We start from the raw sequence: 22,968 nt of genomic DNA on the forward strand, positions 1-22,968 counted from the left end.
CCTAAAACGTCTAGAGTCGGTGTGGGTGGGAACAGCTCTGACGTTCTCCAGCAGGTGGGGATAGGATGGGCCCCTCTGGGCCAGGCATCCCTGTGAATAGGGCCATTAGTCTGTAGGGTCCTTGGCTTTGGGAGACAGGGACTCACTGTAGCAGGCGATGTGGGTCTTCTATCCTGGGGCCCAGGGCTGGGGAGTCCACGGTGAGACTTGCCCATCTGGGAGGAAGTAGAATGTGCTGCCAGGGGTTCGGCTCTGGAGAAAGCTTAGGATAGTGACTTCAAGGTGATGAGCCACAGGGGCTCTTGGGGCACGCGTGGCACAGAGGGAGGATAGCTAAGCAAGAGCAAATGAATCCTAAACTTAAGTGTACAGTCGGTAGGAGAACTGAGGGCCTCTAGTTACTCCAGCTGAGGATGGCAAGAGTGGAGGCTACCCACAAAGAGGCCAAGGAGGTGGTATGAGGGGCCATGGCCGATAGGGGTTTTGTGTGCTCCTCCAGCCATGCAAGCTCCTCCAGCAGCTGGCGACGCTGCAGTTCTGGGCCAACCTTCTCGCGAATGGTCTGGTAATAGCGATTCAGGTACTGGAGCTGCAAAGGGAAGTGGGTTTGAGCTAAGCTGCCAAGAGATGAGGCCTTGGTACCATCTGGTCCCCTGCTATGGGACCAGATGGACTAGGGTCCCAGCCACTTTTAGGCCTCTGCCATTTGCCTGGGGCTTTCCAGAGACTGTGCTCCATGGTGATTGCTTAATAGTACATGGAGAGGAGGCTGCTGCCTGGCACAGGAGTAGAAAGGAAGGAGAGGAGGCAGGACAGAGTGGTGAAGGAACTGTATATCATTCCATGCCTTCTTGTGGCAGAGCTCAAAAGCCCAGTCCCAGGGTCCCTAGGGGTTTACTGAGTTGGGGCATGCTGATCTGACTAGAAGGTTCTAGAAGGTTTGGGATCTCTGACAAGCTGGGAAGATATGCCCCCAATGAGTATCTAAGGTGCCACAATGTGGATCTTCCTGGCGAAGGGCTGAAGTCCTTGGAGTAGGGAGAAGAGAGGCAAGAAAGGCCTAGACAGCTGCCTGAAGATCAAGCAGCACTAACGACACTTACCTGCTCTGGGGATAGCAGGCTAACATCGATGAGGTTTCGGTCATAGGGTACAAAGGACACCACTTCAAAAGTCAGGTAGGCCCCTGGGTACTGCAAGTCCATAGAGAAGGTGAGCAAGCAAGAAAATGAGGATGCTTGAAAGACCGGCTGACGGCAGCAAGGGAACACTGCACTCAGAAGCCAGGAACGCAGGGAACTGATCCTTGCCAACGCGGGACACTGCGGCTAGGTTTGAGCCTTCCAGAGTCCCAGCCCTTGGCCAGTCCTCTTGTCCACTACTCAGCACCCTGCTTCACTGCTTCCTTCCTGGTTCTTGAAATTTAGATTAGACTCATGTCTGATTCTCAAACTGTGGCCATCACCAGTGTATAGGGAGCTCATTAAATATTTGGGCTGCAAGGACAACTTCCAAGACCCACTGGAGGTAGAATCTCTAAGGGCCTTGGAACCTATGTTTAAATGCTCAAACAATCTACTAATGTTACTTGATATCTATCTACCTACCTGTTTCTCTCTCCTCCCATCTTTCTAGATAGGGTCTCCTCTTGCCTAGGCTGTCTTCAAACTCACTATGTAGTATAGCAGAATCTGACCTTGAACATTTGATCCTCCTCCCTCTAAGTCCTTAGTAGGATAGTAGGAACGTGCCAGCCAGAAGGTCCAATACATTTGGTACTGAGGATCAAACCCAGGACTATAACTGAGTCACATCACAGTGCCCACAGATGCCAGAAGAGGGTATAAGAGCCCAAGGAACTAGAATCCCAGATGGTTATGAACGTCCATGTGGATGCTGGGAACTGGACTTGGGCACTCTATAGTAGCAGCAAATACTCTTACCTGCTAAGTCATCCCTCCAGTTCTAAGATCTACTTCATTTTTAAAAAATGGATGTATAAAAGTCTAAAGTATGGGGATATATCCTGATTTACTTAACCAGTCATGGGTTTGGGAGATATTTACATTTTTTTTTTTACTATTACTATCAATGCTACAAGTTGCTAACACTATGTAAACTTCTTAATGAACTTTTGGGACTGTATCTGGATGTTTCATATCTGGTGGAGGGACAGCTGAGACACAGGCACAGAAACCTTAATGGCCATTTTGACAGATATCGTTACACTATCTTCCATCAAGTTTGCACCAACATATACTTCTCTCAACAGAGAATGAGGGTGTTCATCATACTACCTACTCACCAGCACTGGGTGTTATCAAAGCCTCTAATTTCTACTAACCTGGTGACTGTCTGCAACTTTATATGCAAGTTTTAAAGAGTCACACAAAGTGGATCCTATCATACAATACTTCTCTGTCCCTTCCTCCTCTTTTACTTAGTAGTAAACCCAGGGGAATGATATGCTATTCTATTGCTGCTTTGATTTCTACACATTTAAGGATGCAGTTGGGCATCTTTTCCCATGCGTTAGATTGTTGTTCGTTTTGGTGAAGTGTCTCTTCATGTCCGTTGCCCTTGCCACCCTGCTTTGATCTTGTAGGAGTTCACAGTAAAATTAAAGGTATTTATCCTTTCCTTGTTGCGCATTTTATACTCGAAGCAGAACTTTTGATTTTGGTTATGTTATGATTTTCATACAGACATTTTCTGTTTAACTTAGCTATGAACCGTTTCCCCCATCACGTCTTTATGCTATGATTTTCATACAGACATTTTCTGTTTAACTTAGCTATGAACCGTTCCCCCCATCACGTCTGGGTCTTTTAAAGAAAGATCCTTTTCCACTCATGATTATAAATGAATTCACATAGGTTTTCTTCTGGGCCTTAGTGGTTCTATTGTTCACCATGAGACTTCATCTGGCAGCAAGCGGGAGGAGGGAGTTGATCAAAGTACACGATACCCCTGATTTCATGCAATAACTGTATGATAACAAAACCTCTTTGGTCCATCTGGGGTTTTATTTGCTATAACCATGATGCCATTTTGTTTGCTCCCCACAATGATCAATCACTTCTTCCCTTGCCTATTTGTGGAGTGATTTCTCTCTTCCCTCCCATGGTGAAGCATCAGCTGATGCCCCATGTTTCTGTGAATTAGAGGTTTATTTCTGGGCCGGCTGTTCTGTTTCATTATTCCTGCTGTCTGTTTCATCTTCAGTCCCAACTTGTTTTTGTTGCGTTGGCTTATGGTAGGATTGGACAGGGCTAGTTTGCCTTATTGCTCCTCAAGCTTTCAATGTTTCCCCTAGCTACCTAGCTATTTTGCATATTTATTTTCACAAATAAACTTTACTATCATTGGTAAAGTCACAAAACTATCCACTTAACACTGAAATTGAGGTTGTCTTGGATTTATAGATTAATTTAGGGAGAATGGTATGTTCATAATATCAAGACTGCTTCCCAGAGAGCAGCATTTACTTAAATCTTTTTTATGTCCCTTAGCAGAGTTTCTCTGTGTAAGTCTTTTAAAGTTTATATCCAGGTATTTCATCTTGTTGGTTGCTATAATATCAAATCCTTATTTCTAACAATCTCCCCTGGTGATTATTATGTGCACTGAGAACCAGTGATTTAGGACAGGGATACTGATTCGCTTGGTCTGGAGTGGGGCCTGGCACTGATATCTAACAAGACAAAAAATAAAAAAAATAAAAATAAAAATAAACAGATTTCCAGATGACTCTAATGTGCAGCCTGAGAAATAGATTTATAGAATTCTTAAGGAGCCAAGAAAGACTTTAGATAAATTCATTCTTGTACATCAAATGCCCTTCTCCTTTGGCCTTCCTTACTCCCGTTCCTCTCCATTCCTCCCAGAGACAAGCTGTCCATATGTGTCTGGCCCATGGCACTTTACCTTGGTCTTTGCTTCTACCACAAGGGCCACATCTTCAAGGCGGATTCCAAACTCCCCATCCTGATAGTATCCAGGTTCTGAGAGAGACACACAGAGATGCTAATGACATTAAGCAATGGGTGAGAGGGACCCATGCCCAGGTTGCCTGCACCAATTTTCAAGTAATTGCAGAGCCTGGCAGCCTGGTTGTCTGTGGCTTTGGCTCTGTCAGCCCCACAACTTGTTAGATGCTAGGGCTCGGATCATCTCAGGTATAACTTGGCCTCACCCTCCCTCCCTTGTCATCTAACAGGAAAGACCAAAGATCCAACTGTGTGGACCATTGTCCTATTACTCCAGCACTTGATGGACAGCCCCATAGTCTGGGGGTGCACCTGGAAACCATTTCTCAAGGACAAAAAGAGAATTATGAAAATCCAGGAGGGGTGGCACATGCTTGTAGTCCTAGTACTGGGAGAAGATCAGGAACTTAAGGCCAGCGTCGGCTATAGGATGAGTTCAGGAACAGCTTTGTGTTGCATAAGATGGTCTAAACCAAGGGTATGGGCAGAGCAAGCTTGGAGTAAAGATGTGATGGCCATTTGGGTCTAGATTTAGGAAAGAAAGTAGCGATAGAGCTGGGGCTAAGCCTATGCTTAGCGTGATCTCTAAAGATGGGTGCATATGAAGTGCATTCCCCAAATTGCTTCACTCTGGGGTGGGGTAGTGGGGAGGGAGGACTCAAGAACCGTACCAATGGAAGTGAACATGCCCTTGTTCATGGCGATGTTGCTTGACTGGAATCCCACTGGCCCTGGGAAGGAAGATAGAAATACGGTTTCAGCTCTATGTGTCACCAACTTGGAAGGGAGCAGGTGCTGGGGAGAACAGGTAACTGGAGGGAGGCTTCCTGAGTACATCTGGAAGGACTTGTCACATTTGGAACCGGCATCCTCCAGATAGGCTTGGCCTTTTATTTCCCTGGGGTATATGCCATTTAGTCAGCAGACCTTGGTTCTCTCTCTGGAATGTCCATAGGCAATATTCTTCATTTAGCCTTTGGAGCATCATTCCCACCAGGGTGACCTTGGGTGGCTTGGAAGGCTCTATCTCCTAGGAAACGGTCCAATCAAGTATAGCTGAGAAGCTACTTACACTCATGCACACAGAGGAAGTTGCCAATGCCATGACCTGTCCCATGACCATAATTGAGCCCGACTTCCCACAAGGCTTTTCGAGCTAAAGTGTCCAACACTCTCCCTGAAAGAGAAAAGAGGTTGCTTCTGGACTATTGGTTGGAACTTAGACTGTCCACTGTGGCCTTTCCTACTCAATGTCTAGGGTGATAGCTGAGGAAAAGGGCTCTGGAGAGGACACTGAGGTGGGATGGAGAAGGGCTGATGGATGAAGCCAGTGTCTCCGGAGCAGCCCAGCCTGACCCCTCACTATCTCTAGCACTCTGTACAGTGGACTCATCACCTGGACTGACGAATCTACTGACATGTCTCCTCATGAGTTAGGCCTGAGCACTTATGACTTCCTCCAAGAACTATATATGACTCCTGAAGCTCACACTGAACTCCCCTGCCTCAGAGTGACAGCACTGGATTAAGAGGCAGGAGGCCTGGGTACTAGGCCCAGTGCTCCCACAAATCCTATGAAGGACCCTGGGCAAATCACCTCTCTTGGCTAGATTTTTCTCATTTATGTGAGAGGGATGGGGTGTTCCATAGCCTCCCGGGATAGCCATCTGAATCCCATAAACTCAGGGCCTGCCTGGAGGCTCTGGGGTCCAGTCTGATTTCAGAAATCTACCTGATGTAGCAGCAGGAAAGATGCTTCTGGACAGATCGATGTTTCCCATCAGCACACGTGTATATGCCTCCTGGTGAGGAGAGAGGAGGAAGAGGTGCTGTGGAGGACGAGAGGAGGAGCCAGGGAGCTCCCAGCTGCTTGGTCTGGGAGCAGGTGAGAATGGAGGCCCAGGGCCAGGAACAGGAAACATTCTCTTGTGTAGTCAACCCAGATTTTGGAAGATGACCAAAAGGAAGGTGAAGGAAGAAGGTGTTCCCAAAGCTGGGGCCAACTCCATATGTTTCTCTTAGGCTGATGTACGGGGTTATTCCCATGTGCTGAAGACATGCTCAGAGAGGGAGTGACTGAGTGGGTGGCAGGCAGGTCTTTTTCATCAAGTCTGGAATTGTGGCTTGGCCACTCACAGACTCTCCTCTCTCTCTCTCTCTCTCTCTCTCTCTCTCTCTCTCTCTCTCTCTCCTCTCTCTCTTTTGAGATAGGGTTTCTCTGTTCCTCTGTTCAGCTCTGGCTGTCCTGGAACTCACTCTGTTGACCAGGCTGGCCTCGAACTCAGAAATCTGTCTGCATCTATCTCTGGAGTGCTGGGATTAAGGGCATGCACCATTGCGTCTGGCTCTCCCTTACCTCTTTGTACCTTGGTTTCGACATATTTAATAGTATGCTAATGGTACCTGGTTCCTGAAGCTGTAGGATGAAGGAGACTGACAATGAGTATATGGCAATGGGCAAATGCTCAAGCAGTTAGCCTGGTTACTCCTGTATCTCTCACAGATACACTTTCAGTTTTCTATGTAGCCAAGGTTGGCTTTGAAGAGCCAATTTTTCCTGTCTCTCTACCTCCCCAGTATGTACCACCATGTCTTAGCAACTTTCTTTAGTCTTCCTAAGGCCTAAAGGTTGGGTTGGGCCTAATCATGTGACAGGGCAGGCTTCCTGTTGGGGGAGACAGATGGGCAATGGTGACCTGTTCTGGTCACTACTAGTGGCCATGTGGTTACTTCCTTTCCCCATACCCCCACACTGGTTTGCCATCTAGGGCTCTGAAGAAGCAGCCTCCTTAATACGCTAGCCGAGAGCTACTGACGGCATGCACAACAGGCCTTCCTCCTCTCTGTTCCCAGCCTGCTGCCTGCAGGTAAGCAGCTCCCTCAGCCACCCACCCTGGCCACTGTCCCAGGTTCCGCTCCAGCTGTTTTCAGACCTGCTGTAGCTCTTCCGAGAGGTCCTCTGCCATTTTCCTCCATTAGAGATAGCTTTCCCGCCCTTTTGGAGAGTGCAGGCTGAACACACAGCTGGCCAACATCTGTGCACTCATGAATTAACATGACAAGAAGATATGTATGGCCTGAGGACTTGGTGGTGGCCCCAGACTTTTCATCGGCTTTCCTGGAACTTATTGTGTGACCTTGAACAAATTATGTAACCTCTCTGAGCCTCGCTCCCTCAATTTGAAAGTGCTCTTGAAGTGATCACTTGGGGGAAACTGAAGAGAGAAATTGGGGTCCAGTACTTACCTTTTGGAAGGCAGTAGGGGTTCCCCAATGTACTGTTCTGGTGATATCTGTGGTCCCATCCCTGTGGAGAAAGGCAACTAACGCGTCCGACTCTACTGAGCACTCTTGAGGAGGGGCAAGGGTCACGTGCTTCCTGTGCAGTTTCTACTGGGGTTTGAGTGCTCGGGATGGAATAGGACATGGCGGGAAGCAAAAGGAAGATAAAGAACCAGACTCAGTGGTACATGCTTGTAATCCCAGCATGCGGGAGATTGAAGTTAGGAAGGTTGCGATGGAAAGTCGACCTGGGTCACGCAGTAAGATCATGTTGGAAAGCAAGATGGCTGGCTGGAAGGAGTGGGGAGGGAGGATAGGCATCACCATCAGAATCATAGCTCAGCATCCATGCACCACAGAGACTGAGAAGAGTTCTTAAGGTAAAAGATCTATGTTCTTTGTTGAGCTCTCCTTTTTTTTACAAATTACAGATGGGGAGACTGAGGTTCAGAGAAGGGACATTATCCTAACACTCCCATGGCCACTGCCATTTGTCATCTGTAGGACACTTCACTTCTGCCACTCTCCCGAGGACAGCTGAGCCAGTCTCCTTACTAAAGATGACCTCACTTTAGTCATTAAGCTGTGAGACCATCTCCCTTTCCAAGATGTGGTAAAGCCAGACTGGAGAAAATGCTGACTCCTCCCAAGATGCTCTTTGCTATGAACATGGCTTGGAATTCCATACAAGTGAAGCCTGAGCTAGCAGGTCCAACTCCCAATCACTGGTTCTAGTGCTTTCCCCAGGCTGCCACTAAGCATACCCATCCCAGGGCTCTGGGGTTTCTTGAGAGTAGGTCATGGGGCGTGGGGGAACTTCTTCCTCAGGAGAGAAGAGGAAGTGAGGTGACTATTTCCCTACCTTACCCTCTTCCGAGCATGCGCCAACCCAATACGCCCCCACAAATTCACTTCCTCTTTGCGGCCACCTCAAGTTCACACAGCATCACACTAGAGATAAATACAGGCTGCTACGCTGAGCACATGGCGAGCTGGCTCCCCAAGAGCTGTGCGGTAAACAAGAGCCTCCATCCTTAGTGCATTCATTCTTCTCTTCCCACAAGATAGAAACCCGGTGCAACCGAGTGCTTAGCCACACATTTTGAAGGGATACGTAGCTTATTCAGTATGACCTTCGCATCGAACTGTATAGGTTGACGATGGACAAGAGAATCACAGCTAAGGGGTTTACTTCTTTCATCGGCCTCCATCTCTAACCTCAGATGGCTACTCATGTTGCCACTGGGAATGGGATGGGGCCGATGGCCCTGATGCAGGCTGAGTCTCAGGCTTGCATGAGTGGGTGAGAAAATGGGTGTTCATGTCCGTGCAGCCAGGCAGATCTGTATAACTAGTTTGCCGACTTGAAAAAAAAAAAAGGACGTAAGCAAGTAGAGTCTTTTGCTAATTCCCACACAGGTGCTGCTTGAGCGCCCCCATTGTTCTGATCTCCGTGTATTTTCTACTGTGCAGACACCCCCAGGGGGAATGTGAGGAGGTTGCTCAGGGATCATTCAATGCAGGTCCGTGCTTTTAATCAAATGAAGACCTATGGCGCAGGAAAGCCAGCTTTAGGCAGCCCCTGGAAGCCCAGGATGTCTGAGTTGAGAGCTAGGCCAAGGTATAATGGAGTGTACGTACCAGTATTGCCCGCCGGAATCCACCAGATACATCTCATCTGAGGACAGCTTGCGGTGCAGCTCTTTGGTTGGGCTGGGGATGAGAATGAACACTGAGAGGGGAGAATCTGAACCCTGCACTGGACAAACGGTGAACGCGAGGATGGGGAATAAGGAGAAACAGAAGAACTCCTTCCCCACTTGGGAGCTAGCCTTCAGGCTCTCTGCTCTGGGGAAATAACTGTCTCCCAAGGGACCCCGGGAAAGCACTTGGCTCCGAATGCAGCTACTGGCCTCAACCACACTTGTTTGTCCAGCATGTCGTCAGCAAGTCCTGGATCCCCAGGGACAGGGAGCTAAGGGTCTCAGAGGCTATGTGGCTCAGCCATCTCTGTTCACAACAGAACAAGCCCAACAGAGACAAGAGACTTGCAGAAGACCCTCAGCAAAGCAGAGAGGTGCTGGGCTTGAGCTCTCTTTCTCTCTAACTTCTTGATGTATCCAAGAGGGCCCCAAGGAGCAAGGGCACAGGAAGAGAGGGAACTTCACGGACAGGGCTGGAGAGCGACATTTTAGAGGACTCTGCCACTCTCTGGCTTTCATGGGCAAAGCTTGGGAGACAGCAGCAGGGAAGGGAATTCACAGACACGCTAGGTCTTTCTCTGGAGGGTATCTGAGCCCTTTTCTGTCATGCCCAGGCCACCCTGATGCATCTGGTTGCCTTGGCCTTCCATGCTTTAATCAGGCAGGCCTACCATGGTTTGCTTTCTATAGGAACAAGTATCCGGACTCATTTAATCTTTTGGACTCACTACGGTTGGTGGAGGTTAAGTGGACAGGTCTTTTTCTTTGGGGTCTTATGTGGTATTAAGCATGGCTGCAATCAGAGAGGTCACCCAGGAGGATTATAAGTTCCTGGCCAGCCTGAGCTACAAAGAAAACCCCCGCCTCCAGCTAGTTGTGGCGGTGTACACCTGTAATCCAGCACTTAAAGAGACAGAGGCAGGAAGATCAGGCGGTAAGATCCAATCTTGACTACATAGAGAGTTTGAGGCTAGCCTGGGCTATGTGAGACCTTGTCTCAAAACAAAAAGCAATAAAACTATCTCAGGCAAAGGGATAACAGAAATAACTCACAGAAAGAAAGAAAGAAAGAAAGAAAGAAAGAAAGAAAGAAAGAAAGAAAGAAAGAAAGAAAACTAGCTCCTAACAGCATCTATGCTTTCCTTAAACCTTAAAGACCTCAGAGCACCTGCCCTTCCCAAGTCCCAGCCTTTTAGGGACAAAAGTCACACTCTGGCCTTTTAAATGTAAGGAGATTCCGAACACGGAAGTAGTTCCTTCCTTGACCACCCACAGTCCTGAAGGCCCCAAACCCTAAATGTTGACCCAGAGGTCAGAGTACCTCCTTCCCACCCCAGTCTCTCTGTGCTCACAACCACGATCCCTACTCACAAGTTCTCTAGAAAATTCTTTGTTCTCAAGTACCTGTAATGGGCCAGGGCAGCATTCAGGCCACTAGCAGAGATGGTTTCAAAGCTGGGTCCAGAGGAGAAGTTTTCATTCCTAGGCAGGGCAATGTGAAGAATGAGCAGAGAATCATCCTGGGACTAAGCTATGGCTGGGCTAGCTTATACAGCAAAAGAAGGCCCAGCTCCCTTCATCCCAGCCTGACTCCATCTGACTCCAAGCTCTGTCCTGTGACACGGAGAGAGCATTCAAGTGCAGGGAAGAGAAAAATCATGGATACCGATTCTTGGCCCTCTGCCTCTATTTTACTTACGGAAGAGGTAGTTCCCTGTATCTGAAAAACATCCTATCCGTGTGCTATGTCTTGTACCTCAAACCTAGATGGTACAACAAGCTACCTCAGGAAGCCTCCTTACGCAAAGCTCCCAAGAGCTCCAGCCCTGCCCCCTCCAGGCCAGCCTTTTCTAGGGAGAACAAACTGTGTCTGAGGCAGTCGCTAGGGGGTGCTGTTGGGTTGTCTCGCTTCCAGCAGGGCTGGGGAATGTCTCCCAACACCCCCTGCACAACTCCCAGACCACCCACGAACCTGTCAATCTCCCTTCCAAATACAAGCAGGATCTTTCTTCCTCCTAAGGGGACTAATTACTCCTCACTTTCCTACCTCCCCCCCCCCCCCCGCGGCGCACCAAAAGATAATAAGTCCTGTACCGTCGTAAGTCATCAATGTATTCTGCCCCAGAAAATTCATCCACCGTGCCTTTGGGCACGTTCTTCTCCAACCAGACCAAGTACTGGATCACAACCACAGCATCCCGCACCTGAAGCAGGAAACACAACAGTGGCTGAAGCGGGCCACAGTGGCTGTCTCCTCACTCAGGGAAGAAGATCAGATAGCTGCCTGGGGATTGAGGGCTTTAAAACAGGCCAATTTCACTGGCTACTGGATAGGGAAGGATTCTCGTTAATGTTTATATCTAATCAAGAGTGTGCTCATGTTTTAAAAAGTGTTCTTATCTTTAGAAATACTTACTGAAGCGCTGACTGCCACAAAGATAGGATATGTGGGATTTGTTTTAAAATAATCCAGCAGCAAGGGGTGGGAGGGCAGGGTCATGCACGGGAGAGGGGTATTTACCGATGAAACAGCGTTGGGCAGGACTTGATGGTTGTTGAAACTGGTTAATGGGGACTCTTAGGCTATTTTCTCTACTGTAGTGTATGTTAAAATTTTTCCTTAAGAAAAATTCTTTCAAAATGAGGGCTTTGATCATCACGTTAAGAACATTCTGAAAAGTGAGCTATCCTCTTGCCAGGCAGGAACTCATTACAGCTAGCACTGATTTAGCACAGTGTTCAAAGCAATTCACGTCACCATATTTAATAGCAGCACATTTATATAGATATAAATATAGATATTTGTTGGGTGCTCCTCGCTTTCACTGAGAGTCTTCTTCAGGTTTCTCTCTGGAAGGTTAACCCATCAGACAGATCTCCCACAAGGCCCGTGCCATGGAGACTTACGTGACTGGCCTTCAGGAGGGCCTGCTCCTTGCTGTTCTTCACAGCCTTCACTCCCATTACTGGGGAGTACATCTGTATCATGACTTTCTCCTGTTGGAAGCCAGGACCAAAAGATGGACTAGAAGCACCACCTGGGATAAGCAGTGTTTACAAAGGACAGAGAGGACCCAGCTGGGGCAAGCCTGTGAGACAAGCTGATCTCTTTTACGGCCTCGCCCTCTCCTTTGGCTACTTTGTGGATATGCAGGTCTTTCCTCATCTCTCACATGTAGGTTTCCCTGATGAATCCTGTCCTGGTACCAGCAGGGATGCTGCAGTCCAAAGGTTGTTCTAGCAGCAGAACTGCCTTGTATGTATCAGAGAGGTCACCAGATCCCAAGCATGTCCTATATCAGCCACAGACGTCACAAGTACTATCTCCTTGAACGCACATAGCAACTCCAACAAGTGCTCAACTTCATGGCTATTTTTAAAGAAACAGAGATCTAAGGTCTCTGCATGGCCGCTTAGGAAAAGAGCTCCGGGTAGTATCAAGTTCGGCTGACTCTAAAGCTTCTTCTAGATCAGGCTGGCCTTTGTCTAGCTTCTGCAGCTGTATAGGCTCTGTGGACAGACACCCCTGCCTCCTCACTGCCCTCCTCTTCCTCAGCCTTCTGTCAGTGAGGCCTACAAGGGTACGCTGCGCACATTTGCTGACTGGTTAGCTGGCCCAATGGCTGAGGGACCCCATTTTAAGTTGACAGTGGCTGTGCTTAGAGCAGAAGGAAGCCAGTGACTAGCAAACCTACCTTGGGTATGACTTCATAGAGCCCATAGTTGGTATAGCTGGTACTAATCAAGATCGTCACATTGCCCGAGGCATAGGCTTTCACACTGTCACGAACTTGACTGTAGTCCTCAAGCTGAACACACATGGAGGTTATGCAGTTTGTATTCAGGTATTGTAGGGTCTCGAGGCTAAAGCGACTCTTGTTGACAAACAACCTGGGTGGAGAAGGAAGATGGGGAGGGTCCTTAGTGCCTCCCTACCAAGGACAACACAAGGAACCAGAGGCATATATCAGCCCTTTGATTCCAAAGGTCCCAGGAAGTCAGCATAGGGAGCCCAAAGTCAAGGGGTTAAAAACAGCCCGCGGGAGGTCTCCCAAAGAAGTCTGCTGGGGCAGGTACCCAGGCTCATGAGCTCCTGAAGGTTGTGGGGCCAGAGGTATTGGATAGAGTGGAGGTTGCAGGAAATTCACAACAGGAAGTTGAGGAGAAGCTACCTGATAGACGAGTCCGTGAGCAGTGTGTAGGAGTAGAAGAAGGGGTTATAGGGGATGTCGCTGCTACGAAGGTTGAAGAGCCCTGGAACAAAGAATTGATAGGACCTTTTTGAGGCCATTCTTCATGGGGGCAGGCATTTCTGACAACTATGTTCCACTGTTTGCTTTGGCCACAAGATGCTGTAGCATTTGCCTCTGGTTGGCTTCTCAATCTTCTTAGAGATCTTTGAGATGTTGAAGAGAGCTATGGATTTCTCCCCCCATAAAATGTAGATAGGGGACATTTAGCAAACACTATTGGTGCAACCTCCAAATGTGTGAAGCCCAACCATAGGAACTGAGCAGAAGGCCCTCAGTCATGTGGGGACAGAGTAGGGTTACTCTGGCTGTCAAAGCTGGTGTTTTGAGTGGCCCGGATGACAGCCAGGGCTGCTGGTGGCTTTGCAGGCTTTCTTCCCCCTTAGGAGTCAGAATCACCGTGTTGTTCTGCTCAGTCCATTTCTCAGGTGGCCCATGGGCTTGCCCCACGTGCTTGGAGCTCCTTGGCCTCCTTATTCTGCAGCCCTGAGAAACTGCTCCCTTCCCCCTCTGAGTTCCTATGGCCCATGACAGTGGAGCTTATATAGCAGCTGGTGAATATGTTGCTGTTTCAGGAAGAGCTGTATGCTGCAAGGCCCAGGAGGATGCTTGGGACTGCAGGACCCACTTGTACTCCCAAATCCTCACTCACAGGCTGTCTCATCAAGTGCTGATAGAAGGAGAGCAGTTGGAGCCATGGTATGGTTCTTCATGTAGCTTCGGACAGTGGACACTTTTTCCTGCCAAGTGCTCCCTAGAAGCAAAGGAACCCAAAAAAGTATGAGTGACACACCTTGTTTTTGGCACAGGGCTCTTGGGAAACACCCTAAGGGTAGTAGTTTTCCTTTTTTTCCCTTCTGGTGGAGGAGATGGAACCAATGGCCTTGAACATTGGGTCAGTTGTCAATGACTGAACTACTCCAGCTTGTTATGTTTCCAAAAGCAGTAGAATTCTATCTTCAAACAGTTGGATTATTAATGATGTGGACCTTGGACCCAGATGAGGCTCCAATAATTGTCCTGCTATTTAGTAGCTGGATGTGATCTTGGGCAAATTCCTTGACACCTCTGTGCCTCATTTTGCACATCTGTTAGATGAGGGTATATTGTAACAGTAGTATCTACCTCAATTGGTTTGCTACAAAGATCAAGCGGATTGACATTTATAAAACTGAAGAAGGGCATTAGCTAAGTCTCACACTGCTGTTTTGATCTGTCAATAAACGTAAAGAAGGAACAGAAGAGCTGCTCTAGATAGGCAAAGGGAGAGAAGACTTCCCTGTGGCAACTCCAGCGTTCAGGAAGTCATAGATACTGGACTAAATCCTTCTTGGGCATCGTTTGAATTCTTACAGGTACCATCTTCCAGATAAGAAAAGTAAGGCTTCAGAGAGGTAAAGTCGCTTGGCAAGAGTTGCATTGCTGAAGGGGTGGAACTGAGATTTGAACTCATGTCTGTGTGATGGGGCTGGACCACAGTCCTAATCTGAACAAATACTAAACTCTTCTATTAACATTTTCAGTCTTCAAAGTTTGTCCAGTACTGTCCTTTCTAGAATGCATGCATCTATCTGGGTTCCAGGAGTTCATTTTTCATCTCCTATGTCTGCCTTCTCCAAGGCACATAAAGTCTCTCTCTAGACAGTACTGGGAAAAAAAATTGGCAGAATGTCATAAGCATCAAGACTCCTGCTTGGGCCCAGATACAGACGTGATAACAGTGCTATTAAAAACTTTATGCAAATGGGTTAAACTAGAAGCAAAAACTTTGGGTATTTATACTTCTTAGGTTTGTTTTAGTCTGATAAAACAGACAAAAAATTTATCATTTTAGCCTCCATAAAGTACACAATTCAGCTGGCTTCCAGTCCATTCGCAGTATTGTGCAACCATTGCCAGTATCTAATTCTCCAACATTCTCAGCATCCCCAAAGGAAACCTTGTACCCATTAAGGAGTCACTCCCCATTTCCTCTCCTTCCAGCCCCAGGAACTCTCTAATCTGTTTTCTGTCTCTATGGAGTTGTCAATACTGGGTGTTTCATATGAATGGAATCATACAAGATGTAGCTCCTTTCACTTCAAATTATGATTTAAATTCACAAGCATTTCTTGGTATTGTGGCTCATGACTCTAATCCTAGCACTTGGGAGGCTGAGACAGGAGCATCACTGTGAGTTTGAGGCCAGTTTAGGCAATAGAGTAAGTTTAACGTCCGTCTGCAGAGTGAGACCCTGTCTCAAAACCAAAACAAAATAAAACCAAACACCCTTCCCCCCACCCCCCAGCAACTTATAAATCACAAAAAGAAAGATGTGTGGAAAAGATCCATTTTGGGAAAACAAAACCACATATAAATGGTCTGGTGTGTGAGCGGCTAGCTTTGCACGTGCCGCTCTTTGCCTTTGCCTCTCCACTGAGCCTTTAAAACCTACACATGAGGGAAAAGCCCTCAGCCCTGTGGGGACAGAGTAGCGCTACTCTGGGTGTTCAAAGCTGGGACTTTGAGTAACCCCCATGATAGTCAGGGTGGCTGTGTGTGTGTATGGATGTTTTGCCTGCATGTTGTCTATGGATCACGTGCATACAGAGCTTGTGGGGTCCAGAAAAGGGTGTTAGATTCCCTGGGACTGGAGTTACACATGGTTGTGAGTTACCTTGTGGGTGCCGGGATTTGAATCCACATCTTCTAGAAAAAACAATCAGTACTCTTGCTGTTGAACCCTCTTCAGGCATCACCCCATTTCTGCTCCCCCCGACAAAAAAAACTTTCTTAAGAAAAAAGGCCCACGATTTTCGTTGTTTCTTTCATAGTGGAAATGAGGAAAATACATTTTTGTCTAGGGGTCTTGAAACTTAACTGTGTTCTTTGGCTTCTGGGCTGAACTCTGACTCCAAGTAGCTTTTCCTTGAAGAGTAGTGATGCTTTAGCATCTCCTAGCTTATGGGAAGTGACAAAATCCATGTGACTTCTGTTCCAATCCCTGGGAGCCTTTTTTTCAAAGCCCTTTTATCCTCATGTTTCCCCGGCACCGTGGTGGCCTTTGATGTCTGAGGAAGGTGAGTGGTTTTTATGATCAAATACTCATAGCTAGCCAGGCTCGTTCGGAACTAAGCCAGGGTATGCACAGAGATGATTCTGCCAGGTACACGGCAACACAGAAAGAAGTTGGACAGCGCTTCTGCTTGTTTCATCAGAGCCATAATTTTGAAATTTTTCTCCTGCTTTCCTGACTCCTCTCTAAATCAGAAGTAATATCTGGGATTGCATGTGGAAAGGGGAGGGGGTGGTTCTCAGATTGCCCAATGTGACGAGAAATGCAACTCCACTGGCCCATTCAGAATTTCCAAAGAGGAAAAAGTAGTTAGTGAGCAAGATCTTGATTCATAATTGGTTTCCTGGCCTTGGTCGGGATTTAGCTATTGCTTACAAAAATCGTAATGCAAGTTGATCTTTTATATCAGATTAAGATAGTGCCAATGAGGTCATAGTTACAGATGTGAGAATTTTTCTGGGTCAGTTAACCTTCTTTTGTGGTTCAGCCAGAACCTGAACCCTCTTCTGTGCTGCAGGCTGACATTGAACTTACTCATTCGTTTCTTCTGTCCAAGTCAGTCGTGTCCTAAATCTAAATTTCTCCTTAGAGTAGAACCAGAAGTAAAGGGCCAAATGACTCCATCAGTTCCCGCTACCAGATAAACTAAAATCATGAGTCTTGTCTCTTCGGGAGTTTTTTTCTTTGGTGGGGGGGCGGGGTGGGGTGATGGCTGAAGAGGGCTCAACAGTATGAGTACTGATTGTTCTCTCAACAGGATGTGGATTCGAGTTCCAGCACCACACGACAGCACACAACCATCTGTAACTCCAGTCCCAGGGACCCTGACACCTTTTTCTGGACCCCATCAGCTCTGTATGCACGTGACACACAGATAACATGCAGACATCTATACACATAAAAAAATACTACTGATGTCTCAGAAAAAAAACAAACAAATAAAAAGCAAAACCTGAAACAATTTATTTTAAAAGAAAGGTTTTTTTTGTTGTCAAACTTTCTTCAACTCTTTCCTTTCCTCCCTTTCTGCTGCCTCTTTCTTCTAACCCTAATACTGCTCATTTTTGTGTTTTCTAAATATAGCCTCAGCACCTTTGGACTCAGTGAGGAGAGAGACAAAGAAATTGTACATTTTAACCAAGTATCTCAGGTAGTTTGTCAACCCTTACTTTGTTGCCTTGGTTACTGATATTTTCAGGGAAAAAACACAGGCAGCAGCGCTGGGGACCCATGCTGGGAGGGACCTTTGTACAGTTGGGGAAGGACAATAGGCTAATGGAATCACCTGTAAATTCTTCTGGCAGGGCATAAATAGGTTGGCTTGGCAATGGGGGCCTCTCTGACCCCCATGCCAGGTCCACAAGGTTGGTTGTAATGGATACCAGGTGTCTTTTGGAGCCTTGGAGTTCCAGATCAAAATCCTCCCAGGAATCTGCAGAGACAGGAAGGTGTCACTAGCCCCGTGTCCGTTCACAACTCAAGGAAAACTGATAGAAGCAAAGTCAATCCTGCAGCCTTGCCTTTGCTTAGCTCCTATGGCTCGAGCTGTCCAAAGCCTGTCCTAGGCTCTGGGTCCTCTGAAATGCATATCTCTTCTTCTCAGACAGTGTCTTCCATCTGTCTCTTCCTGATTCCCAAACCTAATTGTCCTGCTCCAGCTCAATGCTGTCCACTGTCAACTTGCTAATCTTGCCCTTCTCAGCCCCACTCCAGTTCCAGCACTAAGGATCAAATCCAAGACCTTGTGGATGCTAGGCAAGAACCCTAATCTGTGTTTTTTTTAAAGAGTCAGTGACTGGGGACAGTCCCTGTGAGGTACATACCATTTTTATTAGGAATGAATGTCACCATTCGGGAAAAGGGTAATGTTCGGGGCTTTGGATAGGCCAACAAAGAAGTTAGCTTGGATGTTTCGGTGCCTATTCATGAAGTCTGTCTTTGATGGTACGGGCTGTCCAGCTGTCTGGGGCCCCAGAACTTGGGGAACTATTTTCTATGGGATCCTGTTTTTCTCAAAGGCCCTGTCTATACTTTTTACCCTTCTAAGCTACCTTCTAGAAAACGTTTTCTAAGAGATCCCAAATATCATAATTGGTAGAGTCCCAGGACCCAGGGATTATTCTGGGGTCAAGGAGATCCAGACATGTTTATTTACCCACTGGGTCTTAATTATTCCAGGTCTTCTAGGTTGGCTTTTGGCGTTCATTGCTTTCTTGGTAAAGTTTGTATTAATTCTTTTGCATGGATATTTTAATTACACAATGCATGGATATTTCTTTGTTGTAAAATATTTCTACAGACACAACTTCAAGATACCTTGTGGCCATATTGCACCTCTTTCTAAGCAAATATGTGTGTGTACCTCCCAGGAGGCTGAGCCACCCTCCTCGGCAGCTCACACAAATCCAGAGACTGAGAAAAAAACATACCAACAGACAAGAGGAAGGGGTCAAAGCCCACTCGCCCTTCAGCAGGGACTTCAGCAAGGACCCAGGAAGGAATGTTACCTACAAGATGGGAGGGAGCACAAAAGTCACTTCCCAGACCAGCATCAGACCCCATCGCCAGACTTCTGTCTGCGACAGTTCTGCCACTTGCATTCTTTATATTTGCTCAAGATGGAGATTCCCTCATCCTGCACTTCCCACAGGGGCCAAGTATGACCTTGCAGACAGCCACTCACCTGTATTTTCCCCAAACCTAGTCTAGGGTCCGGGGCTCAGGGGACAAATCAATGTGGGCCTTCTACCTTCCCTATGGAGTTCCCAGTTGCAGTCCATCTGCCTCTCGGCCTGAGTCCAGTAGCGACTATCTGTCCAGAGAGCTGCCTTCCTCATGGTCACCACAGCAACACCTGCAGCAGAGTGGAGAAGCCTAGCGGTGAGGGTGAAGATGAAAGCGAGGGACGTGACTTTGTTGGGTGTGTAGTGAAGTACCAGCTCTGTCACAGGGACCTTTAGAATGAGCTTCTCTCCTCCACTGGGAGGAACAGAGGTAGGAGATGTTCAAGAGACATGCTTGGGGGAAACCTACCGAGAGAGCGCTGCTGGCAAACCAGCTCTGGTTTGTGTTGTAGGCCCCTATAGAGGGCCTGTAAAACGTTGAGTAGGAAAAGAATTGGGTTGGCTTCGGCTGGCCCAATGGAGCTAAGGCTGCACATAGTGTTTTCCGGAAAGGTGATAAAGACATTGGACTAGGCGCCTAACTGAGGGCTGGGAGGTGGGGAAGACGGGCACAGCTGTGGTAGAGAGTAAGGGTTCATAATGGGGGAGGCAGAGCACCTTGAGGCTCAGGAAAGACTGTGTGAGGATCAACAAAGAAAACTGCCTTTAGTTAAGGGATCAGGATAGGAGGACCCTGCAGAACCCGAGACAAGACAGCATTAAGAACCTCCATATATCTGTCTCATTTGGCCTTGTAGAGTGATGTCTGAAAAAAAAAAACTCCTATCAAGTAAAAACTTCATCCCAAATGAGTTATTATGTAAAAGAATGAGCAGGTTTCTTGTCAAGAGATGTGGAAGTAGCAATTGCTTCAGAAGCCAGGTCCAAGGAGCCCGGCGGTGGGCCTGGCTGTGGCAGAGGCAGCAGAACATAGAAGGAAGCCAGGAGGGCCAGCTCCTGTGCAGAAGTGTGGCCACGGGGGGGGGGGTATCAGATATTTGACCTGGGAAACGTGCTGGGTTCATGAGGGAGAATGAGAATGAACAGCAGCCTATGGTCCTGGTCACTGAGGAACTGGCCATACTAGGTCTCCTATGATCAGGTCAGGTCTAACAACAGATATGACGAGAGTGGGCAAGAGCTGTTTTACCTGCAGTCCCCGAGAAGCCTGAAATCCACGCTCGCCTCTCATCTTGTTTGCCGATATACTCGCTCTAGAAAATCGACAACATCATCATTAGCTTTCCTCGTGTCCAGCGGAAGACCCCAACTGCACTGGGCTTTTCCCTGGCTTGCCACACCTGGCCCTTCTTCTAGGAAGCTTCTGTGGCTCCTTCAGCATACCAGCTTCCTCGCCTTTCAAAAAGTGTGTCTCTTGGGTGTCAAGCCCACAGCCTGGCACTGAACTTGGTCACACCAGATTGTTCTACAAAATGTACAGCCATGATCATAATGCAAATTCAGTATGGTCTTGGGCCATGCCTCTTGGTATTCCCCTTCAAATATCATGTCTTCTTCCCGAGTCTATCACACTACATTGGGTACTTCATAAAGAACTTCTGCACCGGGCTTTATACACCACTGGCCAGTTAGACATCCATATCCATGAATTCTGCATCTGCAGCCTCCGTTAACCTTGGCCTTGGTGAAAAATATTGGAAAAATGGTACAGTATTTGGTATATGCTTTTATTGTCATTATTCCCTAAGGGGAACTGTATGGTAGCATTTATATAGCATGTGAATTGTATTAGGTATTATAAGCCTTCTAAAGATGATTTAAAGCACACTGAAGGCTATGACTTTATTATATGCAAACACTATGTCATTTTATATAAGTGAGTTGAAACATTGTTCATTCCTTTGGACTGTGAATACCGGGAGATGACTTTGTTGCTTCTCATCCTTGAAGATACACCGTTGTTATTTTGGTTGAAAGAAGTTTGGATACTTAGTCAAACTTCTTAAGCATCCCCAGCAGGTCAGAAATTAATTGAAGCAGACACACTGACTTTGAACATGCCTTTTCTTCTAGCTGGCTGGTGAGGAGCTAGATGAGGTAGAGGCAGGGCTACTGGTGAAAAAGGGTAGGCTGGGTAGGCTGCCCTGCTATTTGGGGAAAGTAGGTCATGTACAGACTGGCACCTTGGCTTCTGTCTGTTCTCTCCCCTTAGTCTTCTCCCTGCGCTTGTATAGTCTAGCACTTGGTCATTTCACTGCTCTACCCAGCAGGGTCTAAGACAGCCTGGACCAGGAGGGAGCTTAGAATTCTTCCATGCCCATTCTTTCTGGAGATGTCATCTGGGAAGTGTCAAAATCTCTTCTGAAGTTGTTTTAATTTTCAACACTTTGTGTGTGTGTGTGTGTGTGTGTGCATGCACACCATCTCCCTAGCCCCAAAGTTGTTTTTATAATGTCATTTCTAGAGGCCCTGTCTTTCCTCCAATGGAGAGAGGTATATTCTTTCAGTTGACCTTAAACTAGTGTGAGCGAGCTTTCCAGTCCTCACCTTTTCACTGGGAAATGCTTTCTCCATCTTCAGCTTCCACCTCCTGCTAGCCTCTTGGTTGTGGCTTGTGCTTGGAGGCCAACAAGCCCAAGTCTGGGAGAAGGAGAGGGTAAAAGGGAACAGAGGTGGTTCTCACCATGTGTGCATCTGTGTCTGGGATGATGTAGGCAGAGAGATTCCAGGCTTGGATCTGCTGGCGGAGGGCCGCGAGCCTCATCGTTGTGTTGACCGCACTAACTGGCAGGAACTGACCGATAACAAGAAGACATTGAAACATAGGCATTGCTTAAAGTAAATGACACCTAGGACTTTGCCTCTAAGGCAGTCCTCAGCTTCTCCTGAGGGTCCGTTTAGGGGTATTTAGGCTATATTAAGTCTTGGAGTTACCAAGTAGTGGTGGCGCACGCCTTTAATCCCAGCTCTTGGGAGTCAGAGGCAGCTGCATCTCTGTGAGTTTGAGGCCAGCCTGGTCTACAGAGTGAGATCCAATACAACCAGAGCTACACAGAGAAACCCTGTCTTGAAAAACAAAAGCAACAACAACAAAAAACTAAACAAACAAACAAAAGGTCAGCCAGGTGTAGTGACTGTGGCAGAGGCAGGTGGATCTCTGTGAGTTCAAGCCAGCCTCTTCTACATAGTAAGTACCAGGACAGCCAGGACAACAGTGAAACCCTTTCTCAAAACAAAAACAAAACCAGGGAGGGGATGGGGTGGCAGCTGTTAGTATTTGATAGTCTAAATTAAGAAGCCTAAGTTAAGTAGAGATGGAGGTATTGCAGAGCTTGAAGAAAGACCCTTCGTGACAATTAAGGGACCTAAATGTTCACTGGTTGTGTGGATAAAATCTACAGGGGTTTCATCCCTGGTCCCAGGACAGGCTATGGGCAATCCCTTTGGAAATATCTTGAGAGCCCAGTTGCCAGATTTAATGAAAAAATGTACAGGCCACCTATCTGGTTAGGTTTGACTTTCAGTTAAGTAAGGGATCATACTTATATAACTATGTTCCACGCACCACTTGGAGCACACTTTAATACCAAAATATTATCTCCTGAAATTTAAATGATATCAAGTGTTCTGCTTTTCATCCAGCAACCCTACTTTTCCAATACTTACCCGTTGACCCCAAATAGTACCCCTGCGTTTGTGACATGTTCCAGAAAGATCCTCTTCAAACCAGATATTTCTTTAGAGGGCCTTTTGTCGTTCGAATGAAAACCATGGTTTTTTTTTTTCTTGTTTGTTTTCTTTGCCTTCTCCTCGACAGGAGATCCAGATTTGTTTGAATATGAAAATGTTGTGGTTTGCTCATTCACTTTGCTGGCCCTTGTGGCCCTCTAAGACGCTATTACATGCAGATGTTCTGTTTCCCCTGTGGCTCAGACTACTGCTGGAGCTTGCCCACTTCCTCACACTTTGGAACCCACGCCTGCCTGGAGTTCTTTACCCTCTGTTGTTGGAACAATCCCTTTAGAGGCCAGCCTGGAGTTCTTTACCCTCTGTTGTTGGAACAAT

The 22,968-nt window shown here is 47.1% G+C and overlaps 1 protein-coding gene across 1 annotated transcript in view; it reads right to left on the bottom strand.

Moving 5' to 3' along the window:
• Nucleotides 1-394: 394 nt before the first annotated feature.
• Nucleotides 395-22,968, bottom strand: part of Xpnpep2 (X-prolyl aminopeptidase 2) — a 26,148-nt gene continuing 3,574 nt past the window's right edge. The window contains exons 3-21 of the mRNA XM_005358406.1: nt 21,587-21,697; nt 20,093-20,156; nt 19,029-19,133; nt 18,709-18,786; nt 17,565-17,711; nt 13,877-13,978; nt 13,147-13,228; nt 12,670-12,865; nt 11,882-11,971; nt 11,069-11,178; nt 10,379-10,456; nt 8,913-8,984; nt 7,236-7,296; nt 5,722-5,791; nt 5,062-5,166; nt 4,661-4,720; nt 3,928-4,004; nt 1,104-1,193; nt 395-589 (exon numbers count right to left, since the gene is read on the bottom strand). Of these exons, the coding sequence (XP_005358463.1) occupies nt 395-589; nt 1,104-1,193; nt 3,928-4,004; nt 4,661-4,720; nt 5,062-5,166; nt 5,722-5,791; nt 7,236-7,296; nt 8,913-8,984; nt 10,379-10,456; nt 11,069-11,178; nt 11,882-11,971; nt 12,670-12,865; nt 13,147-13,228; nt 13,877-13,978; nt 17,565-17,711; nt 18,709-18,786; nt 19,029-19,133; nt 20,093-20,156; nt 21,587-21,697 (1,893 nt within the window). The remainder of the gene's footprint in view (nt 590-1,103; nt 1,194-3,927; nt 4,005-4,660; nt 4,721-5,061; nt 5,167-5,721; nt 5,792-7,235; nt 7,297-8,912; nt 8,985-10,378; nt 10,457-11,068; nt 11,179-11,881; nt 11,972-12,669; nt 12,866-13,146; nt 13,229-13,876; nt 13,979-17,564; nt 17,712-18,708; nt 18,787-19,028; nt 19,134-20,092; nt 20,157-21,586; nt 21,698-22,968) is intronic.

The sequence above is a fragment of the Microtus ochrogaster genome, chromosome X (assembly GCF_000317375.1).
Source record: "Microtus ochrogaster isolate Prairie Vole_2 chromosome X, MicOch1.0, whole genome shotgun sequence".
Classification (NCBI taxonomy): Eukaryota; Metazoa; Chordata; class Mammalia; order Rodentia; family Cricetidae; genus Microtus; species Microtus ochrogaster.